The 27,395-nt window shown below is 42.6% G+C and overlaps 4 protein-coding genes across 5 annotated transcripts; 3 read left to right on the top strand and 1 right to left on the bottom strand.

Moving 5' to 3' along the window:
* The first annotated feature begins 6 nt into the window (after nt 1-6).
* LOC129595165 (trehalase-like) lies at nt 7-6,892 on the top strand. The gene is made up of 8 exons (XM_055492081.1): nt 7-675; nt 1,376-1,569; nt 2,610-2,938; nt 3,451-3,636; nt 4,331-4,566; nt 5,075-5,195; nt 5,779-5,885; nt 6,177-6,892. The coding sequence occupies exons 1-8, from the start codon at nt 328-330 to the stop codon at nt 6,561-6,563; spliced, it is 1,908 nt and encodes a 635-aa protein (XP_055348056.1). The 5' UTR covers nt 7-327; the 3' UTR covers nt 6,564-6,892.
* Nucleotides 6,893-10,428: 3,536 nt separating this feature from the next.
* LOC129595185 (atrial natriuretic peptide receptor 1-like) lies at nt 10,429-21,869 on the top strand. The gene is made up of 20 exons (XM_055492111.1): nt 10,429-11,539; nt 13,015-13,078; nt 14,515-14,813; nt 14,891-14,934; nt 15,005-15,043; nt 15,359-15,436; nt 15,552-15,719; nt 16,112-16,162; nt 16,243-16,434; nt 17,076-17,217; nt 17,313-17,397; nt 17,466-17,604; nt 17,764-17,883; nt 18,346-18,531; nt 18,654-18,975; nt 19,254-19,587; nt 20,242-20,467; nt 20,528-20,672; nt 21,005-21,056; nt 21,184-21,869. The coding sequence occupies exons 1-20, from the start codon at nt 11,200-11,202 to the stop codon at nt 21,506-21,508; spliced, it is 3,351 nt and encodes a 1,116-aa protein (XP_055348086.1). The 5' UTR covers nt 10,429-11,199; the 3' UTR covers nt 21,509-21,869.
* A 100-nt stretch (nt 21,870-21,969) lies between these two features.
* Nucleotides 21,970-23,758, top strand: LOC129595249 (uncharacterized). The gene is made up of 4 exons (XM_055492187.1): nt 21,970-22,121; nt 22,297-22,388; nt 22,460-22,709; nt 23,226-23,758. Exons 1-4 carry the CDS (start codon nt 22,094-22,096, stop codon nt 23,549-23,551), a joined length of 696 nt encoding a protein of 231 aa, XP_055348162.1. The 5' UTR covers nt 21,970-22,093; the 3' UTR covers nt 23,552-23,758.
* A 292-nt stretch (nt 23,759-24,050) lies between these two features.
* On the bottom strand, nt 24,051-26,336 carry LOC129595262 (uncharacterized). Of its 2 annotated transcripts, none has more exons than XM_055492201.1 (5): nt 26,224-26,336; nt 25,747-25,897; nt 25,490-25,607; nt 24,572-25,340; nt 24,051-24,235 (listed from the first exon to the last, which is right to left on the bottom strand). In XM_055492201.1, the coding sequence occupies exons 3-5, from the start codon at nt 25,515-25,517 to the stop codon at nt 24,103-24,105; spliced, it is 930 nt and encodes a 309-aa protein (XP_055348176.1). In that variant the 5' UTR covers nt 25,518-25,607; nt 25,747-25,897; nt 26,224-26,336; the 3' UTR covers nt 24,051-24,102. The 2 variants fall into 2 exon arrangements, with proteins under 2 accessions (XP_055348176.1, XP_055348177.1); XM_055492202.1 differs by having other exon boundaries at nt 25,747-25,864; nt 26,224-26,307.
* Nucleotides 26,337-27,395: the final 1,059 nt, after the last annotated feature.

Raw genomic sequence — 27,395 nt, 5'->3', positions numbered from 1 at the left:
CGCCAAAAATCTGGATGCTGTTTGCAGCCTTATACGTGCAAGCGTGGCAATTTTCTGTGATAGAATCTGCGTAATCTCCACACGCTGTATACTTGTTTACGGTTTTCTGAGTCGCATCTTTGTCAAATTCAATGTAAAAATTACTTATATAATCAGTAATCGTTTCCTTTCTTCTACAACGGAGAACTGATCACAACTCACTGTTATACAGTGTTTACGGTTTTCTTTGACACTTATTTTGTCGACCATCTATGCCTTCTCTGTGACACAATTCGTACATAATTCCTCCCATCCGAAATTTAATTACCCCGTGATTGGACGCTGAAAATGGAGAGCGAGATCTTCTGTACCGGACCGCTGCTGCACACCGTGCAGATGAGCGGTATCTTCACCGATTCCAAGACGTACGTGGATCGTCCGTTGCTCTCCGATCCCGCGGTGGTGTTGGAGGAGTTCGCTAAGCTGGGCGTGTGGCCCAACATCAACCAGATCGACATCCGCAACTTTGTCGACACGTACTTTGCGGCGGCGGGCGCCGATCTGGACCAGGTGGTCCCTGGAGATTTCGCCACCCCCGACGAGGGGGGCTTCCCCTTTGCCAGCTGGATTGTCGATCCGGTGCTGCGGGTGTTCGCGCATCGGGTGCATAATAAGTGGAAGGAGCTCGGCCGCATGGTAAGGCACGGGGACAGTTTGTAGAGAAGATGTGTAAATTTTTCTGGGCGATTGCAGTGTAAAAGAATCAGCCAGGCGTGTGATCAGCAACCGTCTAACGAGACGGTTTCTTAATTGCTTTCGATGACAGAACGATCTGTTTCAACTTTCGCTGTTTACTGTGTGCGTAAGATTTGGCTTTTATTTAATGATTTTAATAATCGTTGCTCGATCAAAGAAACCAAATTGTTTACAGTTGATCCTGGTCTGATTTTTTGTTGATTTATTTCTGTATTTTTAATATTTATTTTTTTAATTATCGTATTAATAATTAATTGCTGCTTGGATTGTGCTGCTTTAATGGTCAGATTTTTTTTTTATTTAAATAAAAATTTTAATTTCTGATCGGTTTTGGCGTGTGGCCGTTTATTGGGAATTCAGTCGAATTTTGCCGATTTTATGTTTAATTTTACGCGCATTTTTATTTGCTAATTTTACAGAAATTTAGAAAAACTAGAAAACAGAGAAAGAAGGTAGACAATAAATTCCGCAGATTATCACAGGCTCAGTTACTCTGTTACTGTTAATTTTGATTGCTCACTGACGGCGTCCGCTGGTGGGATGATGCTATTGACGTACGGTGCAGCGCTTTAATTATTCAGGCGGTTCCTTTCGACCGTAAATTTGATGTCTTTGATTTCGGTTTGCTATGCGTGCATAGGTGAATAAAGATGTGATCCTGCATCCCGATCGCCACACCCTCATCGCCCTGCCCTTCCCCTTCATCGTGCCGGGAGGGCGGTTCCGGGAGCTGTACTATTGGGACTCCTTCTGGATCATCCAGGGCCTGATGGTGTCGGGAATGAAGGAGACGGCCAAGGGGATGATCCTCAACTTCGCCCATCTTATTGACAAGTCAGTGCTGTGTAATTGTCGGCTTTTCACATCATGGAAGTTGTGTTTCACGCTATTAGCTGCTTAAAACGAAAGCAACAAATGTTATTTCGTTTTTGTCTTCATTTATTTATACGAATTAAATTTTTAAATATGTGAGAATCAGCATTAGTCCCAAAAAACACTGCTGTCCATAAAAACGAAATTTAAATACGTGTTAGTTTGTTTTGTTCTCCGTCGCTGCGAACAAGTATATTTACGGAAAATATATTTTTTATTCTTTACAGATTATATTTCAGCTTTTTGATGTCAGAATTTTTCTTTCTTTTTTTGGTAGTCCTTTTTCTGAATGAGGATTACGTAAAACACTGGAGTTTCTTTTTAACTTTCAAATATTTTATAGACTGTATTTTGTTTTCGTTTTTCTGAATTACAGGACAGATTTCTTGTATTTTATTTCTTTATATTGATACTTCGAATGCTGCCTTATATGGGCTCCCCTTATATTACTCTCCCTTATCTGGGCTCCCGAGCAATATGAGCAACCCTCTACATGGGCGGTTACGTTATTATTCACACTTTCGCAGCTGTTATCAGTGTTATGCCTGACTGAAATTTTTGATTTATTGAAATTTATTGAAATACTTATTTTGTCAGTACTTTTGTAGCATTTAGTAGTTTGTTTCAAAGTTCTCAGGTTGCATCAACGACAGATTCAAAATCTTTCTAAAATTCTAAATCTTTCTAAATTCAAAATCTTATATAAATCCGATAAAATCTTATATAAATCCGATCCGGTTCTGCTATAAATCCGATAAATTTAATTTGACGGGTATTGCTAACTAGCCGGGAGCCCAGATAAGGGAGAGTAATATAAGGGGAGCCCATATAAGGCAGCATTCGAAGTATGCTGTTTCTGAATTGGAAGTGCTGTAATTTGGCACTTATTGTATTTATCTGGAAAGCTGAGCTGCTGATGGTATTCTATCCCGAGAAAATGCGTTAAGTTGAGCAAAACGTAATCCTCTGTTGCATCATGCCCCCTATCTTCCGTTCATTAGAATTGGCCTAATCCCCAACGGAAGTCGGACGTATTACTCGTACCGTTCGGAGCCGCCGCTCTTCGCCCTGATGGTGGACCACTACATCAACCACAAGACGGTCACCGAGGAGGAGCGCGATGAGTTCATCCGGCAGGTGTTGCCGGCGGTGGATAAGGAGCACACCTTCTGGATGACCGCCCGCTCCGTCATGGTGTCCTGGTACGGGAAGACCTACACGCTGAACCGCTACACCGGCGGAGGATTGACTCTGCCGCGACCGGAATCATATTTTGAGGATTTAACCGATGCTAGGACGTTGTTGGCCGCTGCTGAAAAAGCCCAACAGAGTGAGTGATTTATTGGCAGCATTATGCCAGTTCAGTTTGCGTTTCGGTCTTCTTAAGTTGTTTAAATGTCTTATTTTCTTTGAGTTTTAAGCAGCGTTGCTCTTATTATTTTTTAGTACTTATAGTTTTTTTGTACCTGTGATTTAAGGAGTGTATTTAACTATAAAAATTATCGTACGCTATCGGTTGAACGTTTAAAAAATCGCACGGTATTGCCCGTTTCCTTTCTCTCAGCAGGAAATAAGTTTGATTTGGAACTGACACCATTGAATAATGAATATTTTTGTGCCGCTCCTAATTTGTTGTAATTCTTTTTTATTCTGACGTTGCTCATTTGTTTACTGGATAATTTTTTCGTGTTCCGTCGCATGAATGCCTACTAGCAATACAGAGCACCTAGAGATTAATCACACACATGGGTGGGATGAACGATACGCTGCCATTTCCGCATTTCAGCACGGTTGTCGACGCGAAATATTTAGAGCCATGCCGGATGTGATTATTTTTTACAGGCCACTTCAGTTTCCATGAGAACATCGCGGCGGCGGCGGAGAGCGGCGTGGACTTCTCCACACGCTGGCTGGACACCCCGGATGCCGAATTCCTCACCATCCGCACGCAGACCATCATCCCGGTGGATCTCAATGCCTTCCTCTACGCCCACGAGAAAATTCTCAGCGCACTCTACCGTCACGTGGGTAGGTGTTGTGTTGATCCTTGTTCATGTTCTCGTACAATAAGGCGCTGGCAGTTGATGTATGCAACTACGCGCTTATTAATGTCTAACAAAGCAACTGACGCCCAGCGTGCCAGCATTATAGTTAATGTAGTGAAGTGGCGTGAAGCCGGGCAGGTTTGTTCCAACCAGTGTTCTGGCGTACACTAAATCCATGACGCGTACCGTAGCAGGTTTTCCAGTTTTTTCAGCTCCAGTGCAGTGTATAGATAGGTTGACCGACGGAAAGCAAGCGTAGTTTTTAGGAGAATAAATCTTGAGGGTATCCAGATTAAAATGCGTTAGATGATGAACAGTAGGATTTTATTTCTCATTAATACGAGTATTGCTGTAACTGGGTATATCGCCTGCACGTAAACTATTTAATTAAGCGGAAATTTAAATAATCTGGTAATAACAAATTAATCACGATAGAAATTGGTTAAGTTTAATGGAGAGTTAAAGTTAATTATTAAATTTGAAATTTAGTCCGCTAGAACGGGTCACCTGGTTATGTACGACATATTTAACTGCGGTTTTTTATCTGTGTTTACATACGATGAAGCATTTGTGACGGAATGTGCTTTGATGAACTTCGCACCTGTTATTTGGATGTTGTGGGGTTATTTGCATCTGACTGTGCAGCGTCCAGGATAATTCCTGCTGTTCATCCACAGGTGACGAGGAGAAAGCGCAGCATTTCGACAATATGGCGCTGAACCGCGGCGATGCCATCCACGCGGTGTTCTGGAACGCCGGCGCCGGTGTCTGGTATGATTTCGACCTGAAGCTGCACCGGCAGCGGGAGACCTTCTATCTGGCCAATCTGGCGCCGCTGTACACACGCTGCAACGGCCACAATGTCACCGTCACGGACAGCCAGTTCATGCAGCAGGTCCTGCAGGCGGCCGATGTAAGTCTGCCGGAAACGGGACCCAACCCAACATTCCAGTTTTGCGTATTAAAAATGATTAAAAAATTAAACTTTAATTTCTAAATATGGTGAATTTTTCTGACTCTGTGTGAGCGAAGAAAATCGGAAGAAGGGCAACTTAGAAACTTTGAAAATAAACAAAATTTTTTTAAGCATAATTTAGGCGTAAATCAAATGTTTATCTTCCAGCTGTATGCATCTGTTTTGAACATTTTTGCGAAACCTTTGACTTGAAGTTTCGTGTATTCTAAATAGCTTAAAAAGAAAAAAATTGTATATTTAATTGTGCTAAATTTTTTTCTCATTGCACGCGAAGAAAATCGACGAAATGCAGTTGAAGACACTTTGAAAATAATCTACAAATGATTTGTTTTACACAGTTTAGCGGTTTTTATCAATTTTTTTCGAAAACATATGATCGAATGAATGTTTTCGAGTTGCGGATGGTCATTTCCTATCCGTAGCGTTAGCGTGATATTCTGTGTAGGTGCAAAAAGTGATCGGATATCCCGGTGGATTTCCCTGCTCCTTCTCCAAGAGCTCGGATCGGCATACGCAATGGGACTTCCCCAATGCTTGGCCGCCGCTGCAGACCATGCTGATTGAAGGTAACCATTCATTATTAAATAAACTGGATGCGGGACGGTTTTCAGCCGCAACTTGGTGCCATAGCTGTGTTCTTTGCCAGAGAAAATCAGTTGGGTCATATGACTCTGTGCCTGCGTGGCCCTACTAGTACAGATAGAACACGATCGTACCCAGGTTTCTGGTGCAGTGTATTACTGAAAAATAACCGCTTGAAAAGCGATTGTAAATATATTTTATTCGTAAAGATTATTAATGTCAGCAAAGAACAGCGCTGTGCGTTGTGAAGCACATGAATATTGGTCGGTAAAGATAATGAATATTGTAAATCGGTAAATATAATGAATATTGGTAAATCGGTAAATATAATGAATATTGGTCGGTGTAGTGTAATGGCACGGTATCTTTTCAAAATCTTCGTCGAGATGCACTTTGAAGCATATAAAGTTGAACGATTACGTACCGGAATACGTATATTAGTTTGTTGTTGTGTCTGAATGAATTTTTTCTTTAACACTGTTTGCACTTCTGCATTCGGTGTATTTGATTTTTTACTCTTTAAGGCTACAGTTTGCTCTTTCACGATCCGCATCCTTAATTGGTTAGGTTTTCTGCACAATCCGGATTTCCGTGAGATGGCGGTGGACTGGGCGCAAAAGTGGGTGTCAGCCGTCTTTACCGGTTTCAGCGCGACATCGCATTTATACGAAAAGGTAATCAAGAATTATTAATAATTAAATTGTCAGTAAAAAATAATTCGTTAATTAATAAAAACCAAATAAATTAGTTCCATAAAATTACCGCATAAAATAATTAATTAATTAATAAAATAAACAGATGATAATTATATTTATTTATTAATTTGCTTAATTACTACTGCGCCATTGGGGGAATCATAAAAAACAACTTAATAGCACAAATAATTAATACACGGATAAAATAACACTTTATAATAATGTTCCTCTTTTTCTACTTTACCCCAACGTTTGTGTCATCCCCGGTAGTATGACGCCAACACTGCTGGGGCGTACGGGAGCGGCGGGGAGTACCTGGTGCAGGAGGGTTTCGGCTGGACCAACGGGACCGTCCTGCGTCTCCTGGAGCTCTTCCCCGGCGACCTCTCCGCCCCCGACGTGTCGGAAGTGCCCGTGCTGGTGGACAGCCGACGGAAGAGCGTCGTGGCGCTGGTGCGGTCGCCCTCGGGATCCGGCGGGATGGGCGAGGTGGAGGTGGCCGGGAATCTGGAGGTGGCGCCGCTGTCGGAGGTGGCCACGCTGACGGACCTCGTGTCGCCCATCAGCACGCCCGTCAGCACGGAGACCCGGCTGGATACGCTGGCCGCGGAGGAAGATGGAGCGAAAACAGAGACGGTGGTGGATGGACCTGTGTAATGTGAAGGGAGTGGCGATGTTGACCTTTCTGACCGATTGAACTGTGGTGAAGCAGAGAGCTTGATGTACGGGCTATATATTGTGTGAGTGAATAGTGGGTGGTGGTGTAGTGGAATTTTGACGGTTTGGCCGGTCGTTCAATTTTGAAATGGCGGGAAAATACGTGTAGCTTGATTGTCAAAGCAACGGTTGTGTTGTTTGGAGTTTATGCTTAGCTTTTGGTTATGCTGATTGATATTATCCGCCGGATTTTGCTAATTTGTCAACGCGGTCGTTTTTGAAAGATAAATGTATTATCTGGATAGCGTCGTTGCTGTTTGTGGTTTTATAAGATCACGCATGGAAAATACCCTGAAAAAATACGTAATACAACGTTTTTGTGTTTAATTGGAAAAATTATACATGAACCGAAGTTTACGAATTGTCCTGGTAGGTACTGATGATTGCTTATAATGTGTGGGTAACCAATAACAGACCAATTTCATATTGGCTGATATTGCGGTATAAATAAGAGTTGCAGATGAGAGAATATTATCGACAGAAATTGTAGCGTAGCGGAATAAAACAAATGCATAAAGCTTTCCGTTATAACGATTTGAACATTATTTTTTACATATAATTATTGTAAATACTGGTACTGGCATGTGTTCGTGTTAATTAATTTTAATTGTACACTGTTTACAAGACCAAAAATACTCAGCTGCGGTATTGAGGCGCCGGTGAGTTGCTGGATTAAAGGGAAGAAATCGTAGTGTACGTAGTTTCGCGCAAGGTCGAGGCCTTTGATTATAACCGATCTTGGTGTCCATTTCATTGTATATTGGCGAGTGTATTTATTGATTATTGTCGTGTTTGTGTGTGTTGTGTGTGTGAGGGTCCACAAATTCTATCACACAGTGTGATAGAATTTGTAGACCCGATACTTACTTCTTTCTCTCCGACGCTGTTGTATATTAATTTTCTCTACCGGCGGCTGAGTAGTCATGTAGAGTTTTCTGTATGGGAAAAAGGGAATCTGGCGGAAGCTGTCTGATTAAATCAGTGAACTGCAATTAATGAAATCGTTTTGTGAATCATGGATTCAGAATAGTTATCAGTTATAAACTGCAATGCAGTAAATTTACAAGTAAAGAAAAGGACAAGGAATAGTCGTTCAGGTAGCTTTCAGTTGATTTTTCCGTGATTCGTACGGAAATCTACGATTAAAGGTAGTAAAATTAAGATAAATAATAATTATTTATTATTGTTTTTGATTAGAAATTATGTGATGCTTCCTTTCTAAATTAGCGACGTGTCGCACAAGATTGTTTCTGCCAGGATTTTGACTTGTGAGGGCGCTGTGAAGGCGGTAACCTGCGAAGCTACCGTTAAACGGCTATACATGTACAATATATATATTATGAGGTATGTGACATGTACAATATGTATCTGCGACAGATACGCGGGTAGAAAACTGAAAGGCCATTACACAGCAGAAAATTAATTGTTTTTTGCGTAGTGTCGTAGTGCAGCGGCTGATTCTGAGTCATGCCCTGAACAACTGGCTTTAGATTAAAATTTAAAATTTGCGTCAGAGGAGCACTGCATGCATTTTTGTTGTCATGCTAACTTTTACCGATTAAATGATGGTTTGCTCTTTAAACTTTATAGGTGTTGGACCGCCAAGACTGCGTTGTAGAACTGCGAATACTTGCGTCGATAAGTTTAATATTTTTTCGGTCCCTAATGCTAACTGAAATACCTAACATGCTCAACAGATACCAGTTCTCGCATCAGCCTCGCTGTTGACAAAAATCGGCATTTTATTTTATGTTTAATAAGCATTGTCGACAACTTCACTATGTAATATAACTGGGCACATTGTACACGCATGGTTGCACTAGAACGCGAGCCACTTGACTACCTTTTCTATGCTGGAAATGAATTAATCGCACTGTACTCGGCTGTAAATTTATATTTTGCACCGGCTTGAAATTTGCAAAACCATGACGATATTATTAGGCAGGATCGAGGTGGTGCACACACGACTGTAATAGTCTGTACTTGTGTGCTTTACACTTCTATGCAGTACGCATTACACTGAGAAGTTATTTAAGCAAAGCTGGACTTTCGCTGACGCTGACAAGACCAAAGCGTTCCTGTCGTCGGCGTAGCGGCGTTACGATGAAAAGGTCACACATCGGTTTAAGGAACTGAGTTCGTGAACAATCACGGCGCAATCGATCCTGACTGTATCGCATACAGTATACTGCGGACAACAGCAGCGCCCAACAATTCCCCATTGTCCGGTGCTGTATCGAGAAATCGAATAAAAAGGAAAGCAGCACAGTGGAAAATCCACATAGAATTATTGTCGGCAAGGACAACAGACAAACAGCGACGCCGGGTCACGATCGATATATGCCGTATATATACGCGCGTATATTATCAGTACATGCCGTATGCCATATATATGCAGCGATTCGTCGTTTTCAAGGCTGAAAACCGGTGCGCATAAAAAATGTACGGCCATTTAAATGCATCATGGTCATTGCGTTTTAGCACGCTATCAAGTGGAAGCCAATTGCTCACTCTGGCAAATATAAACGTAAAAGAGAGGGAGAGAAGGGTTCGCTACTTCCTTCCACGCACCTGATGACTGATCCTGTTATTACGCGTCGCTAAATACCAGCGTCCGTGCCGCGGCACAAATGTGCCCGATCATTATGATTATCGCATCGATCCATCAATTCCCTCCACCCGGTGTTTGTGCGCAGGTGCACTTGTTAATGTTCGCACTGTGAAGCATGCGTTGAAGATTTGCACTTCTACTTGTATATCACGTTCTTATCTGCTAGCCCGAGATTTACTTAATAGTTTTTCAAGAAAAGGTCAGGTACAGATTTAATATAATGTTCTTTTATTAATTTTATCATAATTATGATAATATAATGCTCTGTAAAGTTAATATAATTTACAATGGGAAAAAATTGAACCGAAATATAATTTTGTACAAGGGAAACATTCAGCCAAATTAATCTTATTTTTTCAGTGATAAAATTGTAACTCAATATACTGATTTTTACAAGGGAAAAAACTCAGCAACATTAAACATAAATTTTTGTACAAATGGGACAAACTCAATTTAGTACAATTTTTGACAACGCCGAGTACGAATACAATTTTTATAATGATGAAGATTTAGTCAAACAAATTTTTCATAAAGAAAAATTCAGTTCATCCGAAAAACATGAAAATTTATGAAAATGCAGCCAATGTGCAGTTAAATTAGCTGATATAAGCAATAAACTGCGAAAATGCGTTTACATTATTTTTTCAGTTGAAAGTTGCTGGTACATCTTGATAATTTTATCAACGGCTCTGCTGAAAAAATAACACCTCAAGTACATTCCCCACACAATAGAAACGCCGGCTTTTTGCGGCTTTATAGAAAGAGTAAATTGACAAAAGGTCAGATTCAACGTAACGGGATCTGCACGAGTACACAGAGGATCCACCAGCTGGTAAACACAAAACACACACCGGTACCTGCTACGTGTTGCGGATGTGGTGAAAAGAGTTGCGTTTGCATGCATCACATTGGGAAAGAGGAAGTGTTTTTCCTGCCGACTGACAATTTGACGTGACGCGCTCTCCCTCTCCATATCCACAACCACGGGGACGCCAAGGGAACGGTGAAGATAAAACCTAATAAATCCCCTCTTGACAAGCGCCAGCCAACCGGTTTTGACGCGATCGATCCGGCACCGGTATAAACGGGGATTTTATATATACAGGCGTTGTATATAGTTTTATATAGCACAGGTACGTGTGATGATGCATCTGTGGAGCAGCACACGGGAGTAATGTGATCGGTAAACCGGCACTTGAATGCCCGGCAGCATTGCCAGTGTTATTTGCCTATCACACGCTGAGTGCGACCCCGGCATCACATCTTTATTTTCTCCGCAAATATTCCATTCGGATGCAGGATCATGTTAACATGAGCTGGTAAAAGAGATCATATGTACATGTTACGGGTTTATCTTCCCCATCACCGATGCACTTGGTTAAGCCAAAAAAAACGCCGTTGATTGAAATGTGTGACTATGGATTTCGGCATTCTGCTCCTTAAACTGTGAAATTTACGTACAGCTGGGTTTTATCGGATTTTCAGACACGTTGACAGTGGTGACAATTATTGCGCTATCGGACTTTTTGATTTATTTTTTATATCCGTTAAATCTCTTTTAATTTGACGCCGATAGAATCAACGAGTGAAGCCAGCGGGATTTATTGAACATTTATTTTGCTAACGGATTTTGCAGTTATTTTTTTATATACAGTCTAACTTCTTTTGACCTGGGTGCCGATTAAATAAACGAACGAATCGAGCGGGATTTAATTTTATTTTATATACGCGCCGAATTTCGTTCTGAAACCGTTGACAAATAAACGAGCGAGGCGAGGAGGAATTATATTTATTTTTTTTACGGATTATATCATGGCGAAGATGCCGGAGAATGTTGGTATTTATTCGGGATTTTCTGCGCGTTGTCTAATCCGCACATGAGGCTGAATCATCATCCTCCGTCCGCCGCAGCACGCTATCCATCAGCGCGGATGCCGGGTGGTTGAATGATCATGTACAGCGGCGATGCTCAGCGTTGTCCTCATCCTCCTCCGCATCGGCGTCTTCATGGTGGTGCCGACGACCAGCACCCCGCTGGACGTCCACCTGGTGACCCTGGGCTACATGACCCCGGCCAATACCTTCGCCTCCAACGCCTACATCGGTCCGGCCATCGATTACGCCGTGAAAAACATGAACCATCCAATGAAGTATGCCCAGACGCTGCGTGTCGACAATACGTATTTGACCGATAGTAACTATTCGAGTTGTGCGGCACTGGGGCTGCATGCCGATGATATCGTCGGGCGGTGGTATTATAATCTTAATCGGACGAAGGACGCCGTTTACGTCCTTATTGCTCCCGGTAAGGTTTGCGTAAAATCGTTTCAGTACCGGCGTTCTGTACAACATTAATACATATTCTCTAACGCACAACGGGCATGCCATCGCTTATCAACACAACGCTACCATTATTTTTAATAAAGCCAATTAAAGAAACAATTGCTAGCGCTAGAAAACAAGGTGCTCGCTTGAAGAAACGGAGATATGTACGGCCCAGTTTGCAGAGAATGTCAAGCGCCGGAAATACTGTTTCTCGAGAATGAAGCTTGTTCTACTCTTTATTACAGAGTAGGAGTTGCAGCACTAGGAGTTGTTTGGTCCGACATCACGTGTAGATTATACATTTTAAGGGCCAGAAAATTAATTCCAGCAGAGCAAAATGGACGAGCGATCGCCTTTTTCATGCAGCGGTTTAGTACAGACTCAATATTTATTTAAAGTTAGATAAAAATGTGTCAGAAACAGCCTCCCGAATAACAAAAAACCGGCCAAAATTTGGGCCCAAAAAATTTTTATCCCCGCTCGGCTTAAGCGGCAAGTAGCTTTACTGAACGCATCCCTTCATGTACGGTACATGGCATTTGTTGCAGCTGCAACCATACACACTGGTTTACTAGAGCGCTTCCTGAAACACTGTAAATTTTCTCAGCATTCATTTGATTTCCAAAAGGTTTGCTTGTGTTGCCGTTCCGAAGCTGATAAATTCTGTTAAGAAACTGAATATAGACCTTTTTTGCAACCCTTATCTATGACAGCGATTAACGCTGATAGGTATCCACTGGCTGTAATTACACCCGTCTTACCAATTGACACCCATAATTCACAACTGACGATTGCATCGCGTTGTCTATATCTTCGCCTTAACCCCAGCATCGCGTAAGACAAGGCGGCGAAGCCGGGCGACAGGTGGTAAAAATTGTAGTTTCACATCAATCGATGACCGTGAGATGGAGAAACCCGGCATTTAAAGCGCTTGGCGTCGACACCTTACTGTTAAGACAGTTGCCGGTTAAGACAGTGTGGTGAAAGAGTCACGGGCAGCAGCGTAAAAGATCACCGGTACGCACACCTCGCCAACTCGGGAATCGATGCATATACAGCCTATTCGATGCGGTAATCAAGGACACCAAGGGCGGATTATTGAGTGGCTGACTTCGTTAATGATGACTTCGTTTCGTGGCCCTGCACAGCACGCGGTCAGCGGAGTGACAGGCCGTAATACTCATTAGCCCGCTTAATGCGTATATATATTGGTTGCGACGCGGGAGACGCACGGAAGCCGGGTCCCGCGTCCGCACGCCCATTCATCCCCTCCCGAACCCACTCATCAAGGTTTCCCTGTAAAAAAGCGCAGCAATTTGCTGCGCTTCAATGAGCTGTTAATCGAAGCGGATGTAATGGCTTTTTTTGCTTTTTTATGTGATGATATAATTGTCGACAGCTGGTCGGAACAGTAAGAGGTGGAATTGTGACCTTTATGTTTTGTTGGTTTTGCAGCGTGCCTGGAAGACAGTACGGTCAACTATATGGCGGCCAATTGGGATCTCTTGCTGATTTCCACGTAAGTTATGCCGGCTGTCGTTCGGAACGTCTGACCAGATTTGTACGTTTTACTTAAAAAAAAGCATTTCGAAAAAAGCAGAAAGGTATAAATAAAATACCAACAAAGATTAAATTTACCGAAACGCTATTAGGTTGCTGTTGGTGAATAATGTAAAACGACGTTTGGACAGCTATGAAAATGGCCACAATCCAGATAGAAGAGACGGAAGAACTGTTTGACGGCAAAAATCAAAAATGTTGACACGAGTCGCCTATTGTACATGGCTTGTATATTTTGGTTTTCAAGAGGCAAACTCAAGGTTATACACGTTCAACTCTTGAGCCACTGTGCTACACTTTCAGTCTCTTTTTCACTACATGTGCCCATTAATAAGTGTATGTTGCAAGACTGCCACAAAGAGTGCCGGCATCCGGTTCTCCTAAAAATACTTGCACATTAAGATTGCAGCCGCCCCAGCAACTGCTGATTCCCGGTGGCGTGCCAGACAGCAGTTACACGATATAATGACACTGCTTGTTCGAGACTTTGGGCATTGTGCAGGCAATGCTTTGTGTTGTGCGCTGCGTAACGGGAGCACGGAAACTCCCGCTACCTGGAAGGAAAAACACTTCAACATGTTATAGTTTTAGTGTGCCACCAAATCGCAGAAATGTCTCGGTAAATCACCAAATAATAATTAAATAGCCCGCGGTTTCTCATTAAGCGATTCCTTTACATAGGATCGCGGATTGCGGAAGAATAACAAGATGCAAAAATAATGTAAGAACGGGGTTGGGACCGGATGATGCTGGCTCTGCACAGAGATACTGTAAATGCATAATAAATTTCTTGACAACGATTTTTGCAAATTGTACAGTTTGACCTACGGGTATTATTTTCCTCCACCGTCAACGTATCACGAAAATTCCCAACTTCACAATACGTTAATTTTACCATGCACGTTACGTACAGCAGTAAATGTTTTTATGTACATAATACAGAGCCACATCGATCACCTGGTAAATTTTCAGAAAGCGAAGAAAATGTTTCAGAATGGTTAATTACAGATACTGGTCATTTTTGACATTTATCCAGCATGAAGTAAAATCATGTACCGAAAATTTGTACCAGTCGCGGTAACATATGTTATCAATGCGTAGGCGCAAAACTAAAGGATTTCAGAAAAACGCTATCAAATTATCCAAAAATCCAGACTAATAAACCAAAATAATCGACTGGCTGTCTTCTGTAACGCACCATACACTAGTGGAAATTGTAGTTCAGAGGCTTCAGGCGATTTTCGGGATCGTTATAAACGTTGCATGATTTGCATCAACCGTGTAAATAATGATCTGCGGTCTCGCAATAATGGTAGATCATAAAAACTATTTTGATCGGTGAAATTTTTTAGTAATCGGGAATTCGGGATAACCGATGAATTTCTCTTTGTACAGCGTATCAGCTTCGTATAAAATCCGCGACCGGGAGCGCAACCCGACGTGGATCTCCACGGCGTACGTGTCCAGCTCGCAGTACGGGGAATTCTATGATCAGCTGCTGGCGCAGTACCACTGGACGTCGGTGGTCATCCTGGTGGATGTGGCCGGGTTGCCGTCGCAACTATCCCTGGCCTACTCCGTTCAGCGGATCATTGAACAGACCCCCGGGCGGTTGGTGGTGCGGCAAAACGTCAGTTCGCGCCGCGGTATCGACTTCGAACGGGAATTGATGGAGTTCAGCTGGCGCAGTCGAAGTACGGTCAATACACATGTATTATATATACCGGCTTATAATTACCCCGGCAATTCTCTATGCGGTGGTGTTTTGCAGTTATGCTGGTCTTCATGCATCCGGTTTATTTACGCCAGCTCCTTGTAAGAAACCCAAATACTATTGAAATATGTGCTGCGTAAGGTCAATTGAAACTGGGGTCTATTTTGACAGATACAAGCGTCTAGACTCAATATGACCAATGGCGATTACGTACGTATTGACGTGTACAAGCGTGTGCTGTTGGCAGCGTAGCTAATTGAATTTTAATTATTATAACAATTAGTTTGAAAATTTGGATATTGTCAACTGGTGTTTTTAGCGATAAAATGCAATGTTTGAATGCAATAACAAAAATTTTTATTGTTGTTAAAATTATATAAAATGCGTTTCTGAGTTTAGGAATAACTTCCTATAAGTAAAACACAAACTAGTAATTATTATTTAATAATTTTTACTGTTCCAGTTATCTGAAAATCTTTGAATCAGACAGTTTGTGCTTTTCGTGAAAAACGGTTGCTTGTGTAGGTGTATGTGGCAGTGGAGATCTTCCAAAACCGATTATTCGGCAATACATCGTGGCAGTATTATGACGGGAACGACGCAGTAAGCGCATAATACCTTTGTGTATGCGCATAAAATTCGGCATGTAATGCAGCATAGAATATTAAATAACCGGAAGAGTGTGGGAGCCGGCATGACTATTGTTCCCCGTATACAGGTGGCACGCGAGGCCTTCCGCTCCCTCCTCGTCTTTCAGCCGGCACACAGCTCCGACGGGCTTCCGCATGTCCTCGACGAACTACTGCCCCTAGCGCGTAATCTCTCCATTAAATTTCATCGTCGATCCCGGGAGGTATACAATTACAATTATCCTCTTTCCGATCAGGTACACGCATATAATTATACTTACGTGAACAACTGACTGTAATCATAATTAATAAAATCATAAATATCACATCCGCGTTCGCAGTAATGGCCAGTAAATTAAGTTAAGATTTTTTAATACAGATATTATGTTATATACTCGTATTATAGACAACATATAATTATTTGACGCTAGCAAAGAAGGTCATGTGCATCAAAGGTGCAAAAATAAATCCAAACAAACTGATGATAATAATGTTAACAATATTATTAGTAACAAGTTATTAATATTAACACCATGAAAATTTAGTAAACATAAAGTTGACATGTCAGGTAAATTTCTTTACTTTATATTCTAGCGATATGCGTTAAAAACACTTTCGATCCCCATTTACTTAACATGATTTTTTGCAGCCCTTTAGCAGTATCGCTGCCAGTTACTCAGCTGTTGCCGCTGTATGCCAGGTAAATTGAAATCCCATTTCCATCAATTTGCGTGCACCATTATTACCACAATTAATCTTCTCTAATCGTTTGCCGCGCAGATTCTGGATCAGTTGGTGTTTTTCAATTATCCGGAGGACGGGTTTGATGTCACCAGCGGAAAGGCACTGGCCATTCAGTTTATCAATCAGTCATTCATCGATGAGACCAACATTCCATTCTACATTGACGGTAAAGGTGAACGGCGCATGGATTTAATGGTGACATTCCTCAATGCCAGCGGCCAACGTGAGGTATTTCCTTTTCGAGTAACTATTGATGTGCATTAAGATACTAGGAATTTTGCCAAACGCGAGTTCCATCCCGGCATCGATCCGGTGGTTTCCTTCAAAATAATACCGTCAGGGTCAGCATCGGTTGATATTTTTCCGTAATGTGTACTGGACAGTCATCTTGCCGGCATAATAATTTCCGACAACTATCGCAATCCAATACGTCTGTTAGTTTACAAACAAATGCTGATAAAAATTCATAACTGATTTCTTGAATTGCGCTGTTTTAATGCAACAATGCTTTCAGCATTCGTTAAACCTAATTTTAACATGCACTTCGTCCATTTCTAAATGAAATACTCGTACAATGTACAGGACTATAAAAATATTTATATAATAATATAATAAGCGACAGTAAAGTAACCGAGCGATTATAAAGAATATTAACTAATTTTGTGATGTATAAAACGCTGCAGCATGAATGAACTCGACAAATTTAGGTTAATGATCACATAATATTTCCGGGAAAACTAATACAATCAAATGCAGAAAAAAACCACCCAAATTGTAACTAATTTATGAGCAGTACTTGTACGTACTTATCATTACCTACTGAATAGTACTTTGCTTAAAAACGTATTCATCCGTAAATATTTTAACAGGCGTTCCTGTACATGACCGCGGAAAACGGTACCTTGATAGAGCTGCGTGATCCCAGCTGGCCGCGTTCATGGCCACCGCCCAACGTACCAGAATGCGGATATCGCAACGAAAACGTGATCAATCCTAACTGTCTACCGCCAGGTACAAACAAGTTTTCTGTTAACGATTTTTCCGCAGCTGCATTTAATTCGTATAAATTGTCAATGGAAATTGTAATTTCACTAATCTGGTTGTAGTGGACAAGCGGTGGATTTATGGGACGGTCTTCGGAACGATAACCGGTGTCCTGATACTGGGATGGATCATTCTGCGACGAATTAGGTGAGTATGACGTAGCCAAGCTATTGGCATGATGAACTAATGATTGATAACGCCGGATAAATTTACAGGCGTATTAAGGAGAAGGAAGAGGAGCTGAAGCTGTTCGATCCCTGGTGGCAGATCAACAGCGAACTCATCCGGCCGCTCGCCGTACCCGGCACCAGTCAGTCACAGCAACCGAAGACGCTCAATACCAAATTCAAAATCGTATGTCCCACACAAATAACCTGTGCAAAAAATAGCTGTATATAGTTTAAAAAAGGAGTATTATTGAATAAGCGAAGTTGAACTGACGGAAAAAACGCTGGGAAAATCTAATGTTGATATGGTAATTTATTAATATGATAATGATATTTTATCGAACAGCCGGCTGTCGCTGTCTATGATGATCGAGCGGTACAGTTGAACTCCATCGCCATATCCAATCGCTACATTTATACGTCGGAGATTACCACGCATCGGCATCTGCTGTTGCTGTTCAAACGGGTACGCCGGCATTAGATCTGAACATATTAGGAAAATTAGAAATACAAATAACATTAAATTATCCAATAAATAATTACCTGTATTTGCCTTACCGGTATCTGCTGCAGTATATTATACCAATTTGTACATATCAAAACATGCACATGAAAATTCGTAATAAAGATAAAGTAAACGTAAAAGGAAAAATAAAGAAAATATACAATACATGTAGTATAAAGTAAAGAGTGTGTTGAGATGCTATGAATGTGTTGTGCACAGTCCCTTCTCATGTTAATTGGGACAAATTCTTCATTTGATTGGTATCATTGAGCGAAGCTCGTTGTATACATATTGAGAGATTAAATTCAAAAAGTAAAGTATATAGCAGTATAAAACAGTGCTATAAAGTTATAAAGAGTGTACTATGTGGTATAAATCAAAAGGCATGCAATAAAAAAACATGAAAAAATATTGTTTTTACAGTTAAGGAAAGTACAGCATACGGGTATATGCCGTTTCATCGGGCTGACCATTCTGGAGAACAACTTCGAGCAGCACATCACCGTCATCGCCGAGTACGCATCCAAAGCATCCCTCTACGAAGTCTTCGACTCCTACGGGGAACTGGATCTAGGCGTGCGCAGTACGTTTGCCCGCGATTACCTCGATGTGAGTACAGCTGTTCCCAAGATTGAGGCAGCGTGGGAATCGCTCTACCGCTTCCACAGAATCCATAGGAATAACCGAATAAATGCACAAGTGCGACGTATTTGTGTCATTGCCCTTTACAGGCGCTGGAGTACATCCACAACTCCAGTATAATGTATCACGGCCGGTTAAGTACCTTCCGGCTGCACGTGGATAAGTTCTTCTCGGTGAAGATCATCCACCTGGCCTATGAGCGTATCCAACGCGGGCTGGATCCGCGCTATTTTAAGATGCGCAAATATGACTGTGATGAATGGGAACCGGCGTACTGGGCGGCACCCGAGTTTTTCACCTCCAACATTGTCTCGGGAAGAAAACGGGATATTTATTCCACCGGATTTATTTTGTTTGAGATTATCACGCAGGAGCGACTCTATAAACGGCTGCTGTACTTGGATCCTTCAGGTACTTATACTTGTTAAATAACAATATTAAAATATTATTAACGGTGTTAAACAAATACCTAAATATATTTAATGATATACGTAATTGGTATTGCTTTAAGAATAATCGCTACGATTTCTGGACATTGAAAAGTAATTATGCTAAAGAAATAGAGACAGCAATAATAATATTTTTAGAATGCTACAAAATACTTTTTGACAATTATTAACTATTACTACAATTGAAATTTCTTGATCAGCGTGACCTTTTCGTTTATTAACATCATCGTGTACATATAGATTTGGATTTTGGCGAGCACAATCCTCTGCAGCAGACGGCGAACTTTAATCTTTTGCCGAAGCCTTTCAAACCCATGGTCCCGGCACTGCAGTCCTGCTGGAACGCCAATCCCGACCTGCGTCCATCCATTGCTCAACTGAAAAGCTACTTTAACGAGTTCTCGGCCGGCCCGTCGGGCGCACGGAAGATCGCCGGTGAACAGGTCATGGATAAGCTCATACAGCGACTGCAGGATTACACGGAGGAACTGCAGAATGATATTAATCAGAAGGCGCTGCAACTAGAGCAGCAGGTGGAGAAGTATTACGAGATCCTGTCCTACAAACTACCCGCGTAAGTCGTATGTACAAAAGTGCTTTTACATACTAGTACAATACAAGCCTATATACAAGTAGATCGTCTTATATGAAACATCATAAGTAATATGTGCTTAAGTAATATGTACATAAGTAATATGTATCAACATCACAAGTATTATGTACATATGAAATATATAGCAATTCTTTAATTTCGTCGTAGGAATGTTCTTTTCCAAAGGTCACAGACAATTACATATGCAAAATTAAATTATTGCCAGGACCTTTGAACGGAATAGTTATGCACCTGCCGTTTATAAAAGTAGGCATTTGCTCATAATGACCTTTGCATATAATATATACAATTTTAACGATAAAAAAACAAAAGAAAGCATGCATTCCTACTGCATCTGTACCAGTACGGGTTCTGTATACCTGGCTGAAACGCGTTATACAGATATATCAGTACATCGATGCACAATATATTACGCATATTACGTATAGAAATATTATATGACATACTTTATATCTATATATGATACAAATAATACAAATCATATACTCGTATATATGAAAGAATGAATCATATATATATGAATATATATATGAATCATCATATATATGATGTTATATATCTGTAGAAGCAACCAAAGCGAACTATTGTACAAATTACAAGGATATATTTCTGTAGATATATTGTCACTCGAATACGAGCGGGAGAAAATCCTTTAAAAGACGCGGAACGCATGGATAGCGTGTCGGTACTGCTAACCTCCATGGAGGGGCTCGGTGCCTTTATAGAGCAAAACAGCCCCGCCGACACCACCGTCGTTATAAATGACGTCGAGGCCATCCTGGAGGATCTGATCAGTAAATTCCATGTGTCCCGCATTGCCACACTCTCCGACTACAACGCCGTAAGACGCCTGATAAAACCGCGATGAACAGCGCGTTATCCTGGTAACTTGTGTTGACAGTTTGTCTCGGGTATGTCGCCCACAACCAACGCACTGGACAACGCCCGCGAGATCTGTGCCTTCGCCTTAACCGTACAGTCGACAGTCCGGGAGACGTTTGCGGCTAAACAAATTCCGGTCTTTCTTAAAATGGCCATTAACACAGGTACAAAATACCGTACAACATATACTGGTGTTCAGTCCGGTGACCTTTTTCGGTGTTCTTAACATTGTAACATTTTCTAGTCATTCGACACGAAATAAAATTTTGTGATATTCGAAATAACTGATCTCGTACCAATTCACACGTGTAGAATGAATGAACATTTTAATACTAGAATAAATATATTTGTTTTAGCTAATTTTCTTGCATTCAGTTTTTGGTGGTTGTACATATATATACTGGCATACGGTACTTAACGAAAAAGCGATAAGGTGTTTGCAAATTTGGAGTGCGGCAGCAAAATTCCACCCAGGTCATTAAACTAATCGTTACAGGTTCATGCACAATTGTGATTACCGGGAAAGGCATGAAACTCCAGTACAGACTGTAAGTACACGCACATCCCTTATACGAGCATACAATATATACTGCAAATCCAGTTTAATCATCTGAACGGGGATTATACAGCTACGTAATTAAACCATACGTGTGTTTTAACGACACCAACTTTCAGTCTGGGCAACGTCTTGCGTGTGGGACTGGTACTGTGCACCCACTGCCTTTTTGACAAGATCCACATCTCCAAACCGACAGCCATGCTGATCGCCGACTGCCCGGAATTCGCCACGGAACTCCGCCAGCCGCCCATTACCCGCCACACCGACCTGGCCACCTTCTGGCTGTACAGCACCGACATCAGTATCCTGGCGGAGATTATCGACGAGACCCTGGCCGAGGCGGACGGTCCCCCGGGGGCGGTGGCCGTGGAGATCCACCATCCGCCGGGCGACAGCGGGGAACCGGCGTTCGTGCCGCATCCCCTCCCGCCCGACGACTGAGTCGGTGGATGTCCGAGTGGAAGGCCAAAAACCTTGAAAAAAATAAAGAAAATTTATCGAGATGGCTGCGTCTCGGTTATATAATAAATTTTGGGGATATTCTCCGGCTGTGTTATTTAATTTTCTATACGCTGGTTTGTTTGATTGGCGCTGATATGTACGTATCTCGTTTACTTCGGTGTTTTTTCTAAAGCACGCTGAACTATATGTTTTTTTCTATGCTTGGTCAGATCGGCTGCAGTCTTTCTCTGTATGTGTACTTGGTGAAATATATTATGCAATACGCGTTCTAATCAAAACGCTTATGCAACGTGCAGATTCTAATCTTTCGGTTTTTTACTGTATTTGTGTATGACCTCGATGTGGCACGAAGTTACATAACTTTGTATTTCCACCGTTCTACTTGCAGAACTACAGTACAAAGTAAATAAATACTTTTAATGTGATCGGTGCACATGTGATTCGTTCCACCGACGAGGCCATCAAACGGACGTTAATTACACTGCGTTGTGTTTTGCTGCGGAAAGTTCATTGTCAAGAACACGTTCGTTGGATTTTGCACTGGGAACAATTAGTACGATTAGTATGGCCTCTTTTGTACACGTTTTACTATGTAAGTGCCGGCTTGTTTTTATTCCTCTTTATATATCTTAAGTGTTAACCGAACGAAGCGAGCTATTTAATTTTATTAATGCAGTCGCCAATAGTAACTTTAATTATTATGACAGTAAATTTGGGATGGTCTTGATTTTTTAATACGCAACAAAATAACCGTTGTATAATTGCAGTTGTGACCTTTGTGGCCGTGACATCCGCGCGGCAATGGCCGAGTGGTTGTATACCCGAAATTCCCACGGTACCCCACATCGATCCAGAAGCGGTATATTTCTCCCTATAATTTACAGGCTGACGGCAAACGTGCAGTGGAAGTGTTGTTGTTGTTGTTGGTAGAGAGCGGGACAATGGTACAACTACATGTACCTAGGAGAGCATCCGCCGCGCGTCAACGACGCCCTGCACTCCGCCAAGATCGGGAAGGGCGTGGTGCCGGGCACCCGTACCAAGGCCATGGTGGCCAATGTGCAGATCACCTGGTGGACGCCGGATTATAAGACCTGTGCCGGACAGTATGCGCAGACCTACGTCACCAAGGACGGACGGGAGGTGATGGTGGTGTACAACTATGATTCACCACAGCCGTGTACGTACATTTAATAATAACTATTTTTTATTCACGGAACAGCTGTAGCCGGTACTACAAATTCCGCTGCATTAACCGCAAGCGCATTTTTGGAATAATTATAGGTATCAATTGTCATATTTCGACTAATTATAACCGGCTATTAATTACTCGTACGTACGTAAGCAGTTCCAATTTTTCGGGAATAGATATATTATGTACTTACTTGTACAATGACCCTAACCATATTATTACTGGCTAATTTGAGAATCTGTTTTTGCACCAGTATGATCTTTGTTGCAAAAGATTTGTATTTAATTGAACCAATAACTTCCTGCGTTTTATTTAAAGGCTATGCATTACATTTAATTAAATTCTTTACCGTATAACTGAAATACCCTGCGCCACGTACAAGTAATGAAAAAACAACATACTCTTGTATCAGACTAACACTGACTACGAGCACAGTGCGTGTTCGTCATGATACTGCTTCGTTGCTTTTACTCGTACTATCCTGACAAACACTAACCTTTGCAGTGAGTCTGACCTCGTATGCCTTCGCGGAGAATTACACGCATTGGCAGTTGCGCTTCTTCTGCTTGGAGAAGGACGTCCAAACCAACCTGTGCAAAAACTCCAACTTCTTCTTCAACACCCGCCAGCGTCCCGACACGCTGCCGCCGGCGGTGCTGGCCGAGTACCGCGCCGCCGTGGACCGTGTCCTGCAGCCCTATTGCCTGTCCACCAACGATTTCCTGACCGAGACATGGACCACGCAGTATCCGGTCTGCGCACCGAATCCCTCGCAATGCTATAGCGACCTTATTAACGGCTTAGCCGCACAGTTTGGAGGCAGTGGATAGTACTCTGTAAATGCTACCGAATGAAGAGAACACTGTTTTTGACGGGTTTATCTTTTTTTCTCGAACGTGTGTACAGTAAATGTTTTCTACTTTCGAAGGTTATGCAGAAGTATCAAGCAGATCTTCGCAGTGAATCTGCACGTTATTGCAACTGTTTCACCGTGAGACACGGTCACGATTGGTATTAAGAAAAAGTACAGCAATCATTCCACGCAATGCAGCCGTATTGTTCGTACTTTAATCTCAAAATTAGTTAATAACTATAAATTGTACTCGTAATGTATTCGCATCAGCTGCCGGAAGCTATCAGTGAAAACGAAAACGAAAGACATCAGTTTTGCCTGGTTAGTCTAACGCGCGGATGAAAAAGACTAAACTCCGGTAAAAAATAAATGCACAGCTCGCGGTTCTTACAAAGTTACCCGACCACAATGGGAAGCTTGTTAATGGGGATACGATGAGGTGCAAAGCCTGTCCTGCTGCGATACCAGTGCCGGGACAAAGGTGTCGAACAAAAAACGAAGAAACACAATGAGACACAGCGACGCCATTCACCTGCCTGAGCCATCGAAGCATCCATGCAGTGCCGCGACGGTCAAGTTGTTCAAAATGGAAACATCCAGATGGCGAAGATCCATCGTGTCCCATGGCTGTGCGTTATCATCCGGATGAAGACTGTTGAACCTGATCGCACAAAAATCATTTCCCTTTGCCCCAACGGTTCAAGTTTTCTTAAAAAGGTAAAGTTTCTATCGTATATGTAGAAATGTATAAGTTTTCTTAATCTAAGCAGTACCCCAGCGGAGCAGCAACTGACTTATGAAATGGAGACATTGTAAAATAAGACAGTATATTCCTATACAGTAATTTATACAGATGACCTTTAGAATTGTTACCAGCACGTGCATACGAAATGTCCGTGAATAGTATTACTATATGAAGTACGTACGCGTGCGTGTTTACTCAAGTATCAAACCATCGAATAACACTGTTGCTAACTTGCTACTTCATGCTGCTTACAGTTTCAGGAATTTGCGAATGCCGATCCATCCATAGGGGTATTCCACTATATTCACCCATCGCGCATACATCGTTGCGGCCTTCTGTTGCAGATACAGGCTGACGGGTGGGCAGTTATCCTTGGCAGCGCGTAAAAACCGCAGATACTGTTCAGTCGCTGTTTCCTCGCGGCGAAAACGAAGGTAGGGAATGTTCTCACCCAAATCGACGAAGACAAAATGGGTACGCCAGCCGGCCGAAGTAAGGGCTTTAGGTACAATCTCATCCTGGTCGTCGAAGAAGAATATCAGATTCTCTGCTGATTCGCTGACCGATTTCGACGCCATGTAGTTGATCAGAACCAGCTTGTCGCATACGCTCATCACGTCGGACAGAGCGCTCATTCGCTGGCCGTCGACGTTTTTACCGGCCTTATGGCCGTCAATGGCCAGAAACATCGCTGCCCATTTTGTAGTGACATCAAAGCCGTTCTTCACGATAATCAGGGACAAACGAATTCCTTTAGCGGCTAGTACAGTTTTGACGGCGGCCATCTTCGGTCCGAGATCGTCGCCGGGTGGATAACGCTGGCAGTCTATTAGCACCAGCGCTTTGGTCTGCGTCGTAATGCTACGGTCCAGCAGGGCTACGAGTTGGTAGGTGGCGATAATCGTACACAAAAGGTCGATCAGGCAGGTAAGTCGTCTTCGGCCACATCTGCGCAAACTCCAGGATAACCGGCTGTTGGCCCTTATATCCCCGCAAAATCTCCCTCCACAACGCGCAAACCCTGGTTGAAACAGTAGAATAATGTACAAAAAATAACTAATGCTATGGATACAGTTTCCATGTGAAAGGCTGTGACACAATCCACATTTTACACAACAGCCGTTTACACCGTTTTGAGTTTAATTTAGGAAAGGACTGATGCGAATTTACCTGTACAAGCGCAGTTTACTATCCACATCCATATTACCAAAAACCCAAGCTAAGATCGGGTGGGGTAAATCATTTATGGACATTCCTTGTACGTCCGTGGAATAATCCCCGGACGAATCTGCGAAATAAAAGGACTTCTTGTGCACATTGACATGAATATAATGAATCACAAGAATTAAGCGGCTGCACGCAAACATGTAACAGTTTTTACAAAAGAAGAACAACTAAATGCTTCCATGCTCGTAACAATACTGTACCATTAACTAAATTGAACGGAGCTTGGACAGAAAATAAGAGAAAACCACGGAATGTCTTTGCCAGCGGATCAGCATCGAAATCCAGCGAGGAAAAGCGGCATCGATCATGGCCCTACAGCTGTGGTTGTTTTCCTTTAACCTTTCCAGTCTACTGTAAATTAAATTGTAGATAACCATGAAAGTAAACGAATTCTTACCAGAGTAAACCACAAACTTACCGTTATGCATTACTTATAATTTATAAATCATACGTAAGTACTCTAAATAAATATTAGTTAAACTTACTTTGATACGAGTACACTACTACGAATCTGCGATTTTGCAATAAATATCAGCAGGGGCGAATTTAAGGGGGGTGGGCACGGGGGCACGTTCCCCCCGGAATTTTTCATTTGAAGGAATATTAGATCATATGGATACCAGACATGATACATTGATACTTAAGTAAATTCGACTGTTCGAGCGTGTCGTACTGACCGTACAGAGATCCAAAGCCAATGGAAAAGCTTCGACGGTATTAGCTGAACTCTTTTTAAAGTAACTGTTGCAGACATCCCTGAGAGCCTCCTCATCCCAGGACATCCTGCGCCCACCTGCGTCGTTATGCACCTCCAGACAGATGAATGTCATAGTGTCGCTTCCCGCTCGCACGAACATGCGTACACCCACGTGAACCGTATCTCGCGCGTGCAGCCCGCCGACCAGAGGCGGTCCCATGGAATAGAAACACGTGGCTCCAGTACTGCAGAGTGCAGACAATTGTTCGCATGGAAGAACAACCGAAAAGCCAACGCACATCCCCACTAGCCAAGATAAATTTGCAAGTCCGGCCCACTAACTTGGGCAGGCAATCGACGCGGCGCAGCTGTTCAGCGGCGGGAAAGTGGATGACGTGCTTTGTGTACGTCAAGCCATCAGTTCGTCGGAAAAAACTCTGCCCATCGTTCGGCGCCGGTAGGCGTTCAACGAACTGGCCGCGATGGACGAAGCGGCACTTTGCTGGCTTATTCTCGTCCAGACGCACACCTAGCATCAGTGTCTCCAATTCCGCTACGACCCGGGCGGGACGGAACACCATCGGCCCACCGTGGGTCTTCCGCAGCGCCACCTGCAGGGTAGTGTGAACATATGGCCTCAAACTGCCGTGCTGGTCGCCACACAAGCTGTGGTGTGGCCAGAGACGACTGGAATGAGTCCATTCGGCCTTAACTGTGCTGGCATCGAAGTCGACGAGGAAGTCCGGGGCACTGATATCCTGCACGTATCCCAACCACCATTTGCCGCAGTCGCGCTGCACCAGCACGGTGTTCCCGCGAAGTTGATTTCCCGGGTTCCCGACCACAGTTCGCGAAAGTGCCGTGGTGTTGCACAACTTGCGCTCATCATGGTATGACAAAATATGGAAAGTGTGATAAGTTACGCAGAATTTCAACACCTTCGCTAATCGCTAAACTGCAGCAGTACCACTATCTTCCAGAAAAGAACCTGCGTAAGTACTGTAGTGTTTGTCAAACACCCAGACACCCAGCAAAGCGCTGTAAACTGGCAAAATGACAAACTGCCGCCGGGAGTAACTGCCCTCTCGCAAAGGTTGCGCGCTACACCATGTGTAATAGGCTCCGGAAGTGGTTTGCGCTGTATTATAACTG

Source organism: Paramacrobiotus metropolitanus, unplaced genomic scaffold, assembly GCF_019649055.1.
Source record: "Paramacrobiotus metropolitanus isolate TYO unplaced genomic scaffold, Prichtersi_v1.0 Parri_scaffold0000075, whole genome shotgun sequence".
In the NCBI taxonomy this organism is placed as follows: Eukaryota; Metazoa; Tardigrada; class Eutardigrada; order Parachela; family Macrobiotidae; genus Paramacrobiotus; species Paramacrobiotus metropolitanus.
This window is presented reverse-complemented; position numbering and strand designations above follow the sequence as displayed.

Bases quoted from the DNA above. Each gene is read 5' to 3' on its own strand.
- LOC129595249 (XM_055492187.1), top strand. From the start codon at position 22,094: ATGGCCTCTTTTGTACACGTTTTACTAT. The intron at 22,389-22,459 runs GTATATTTCTCC...TGTTGTTGGTAG, and splicing joins CCCACATCGATCCAGAAGCG to AGAGCGGGACAATGGTACAA. The intron at 22,710-23,225 runs GTACGTACATTT...TAACCTTTGCAG, and splicing joins CTATGATTCACCACAGCCGT to TGAGTCTGACCTCGTATGCC.
- LOC129595262 (XM_055492201.1), bottom strand. From the start codon at position 25,517: ATGTGGATAGTAAACTGCGCTTGTACAG. The intron at 25,341-25,489 runs GTAAATTCGCAT...TGTTTCAACCAG, and splicing joins AGTAAACTGCGCTTGTACAG to GGTTTGCGCGTTGTGGAGGG. The intron at 24,236-24,571 runs GTAAGCAGCATG...TTGTGCGATCAG, and splicing joins ATTCGCAAATTCCTGAAACT to GTTCAACAGTCTTCATCCGG.
- LOC129595165 (XM_055492081.1), top strand. From the start codon at position 328: ATGGAGAGCGAGATCTTCTGTACCGGACCGCTGCTGCACACCGTGCAG. The intron at 1,570-2,609 runs GTCAGTGCTGTG...TCCGTTCATTAG, and splicing joins TTCGCCCATCTTATTGACAA to AATTGGCCTAATCCCCAACG. The intron at 4,567-5,074 runs GTAAGTCTGCCG...TATTCTGTGTAG, and splicing joins AGGTCCTGCAGGCGGCCGAT to GTGCAAAAAGTGATCGGATA.
- LOC129595185 (XM_055492111.1), top strand. From the start codon at position 11,200: ATGCTCAGCGTTGTCCTCATCCTCCTCCGCATCGGCGTCTTCATGGTG. The intron at 14,935-15,004 runs GTAAGAAACCCA...CTATTTTGACAG, and splicing joins TTTATTTACGCCAGCTCCTT to ATACAAGCGTCTAGACTCAA. The intron at 20,673-21,004 runs GTACAAAATACC...TAATCGTTACAG, and splicing joins TAAAATGGCCATTAACACAG to GTTCATGCACAATTGTGATT.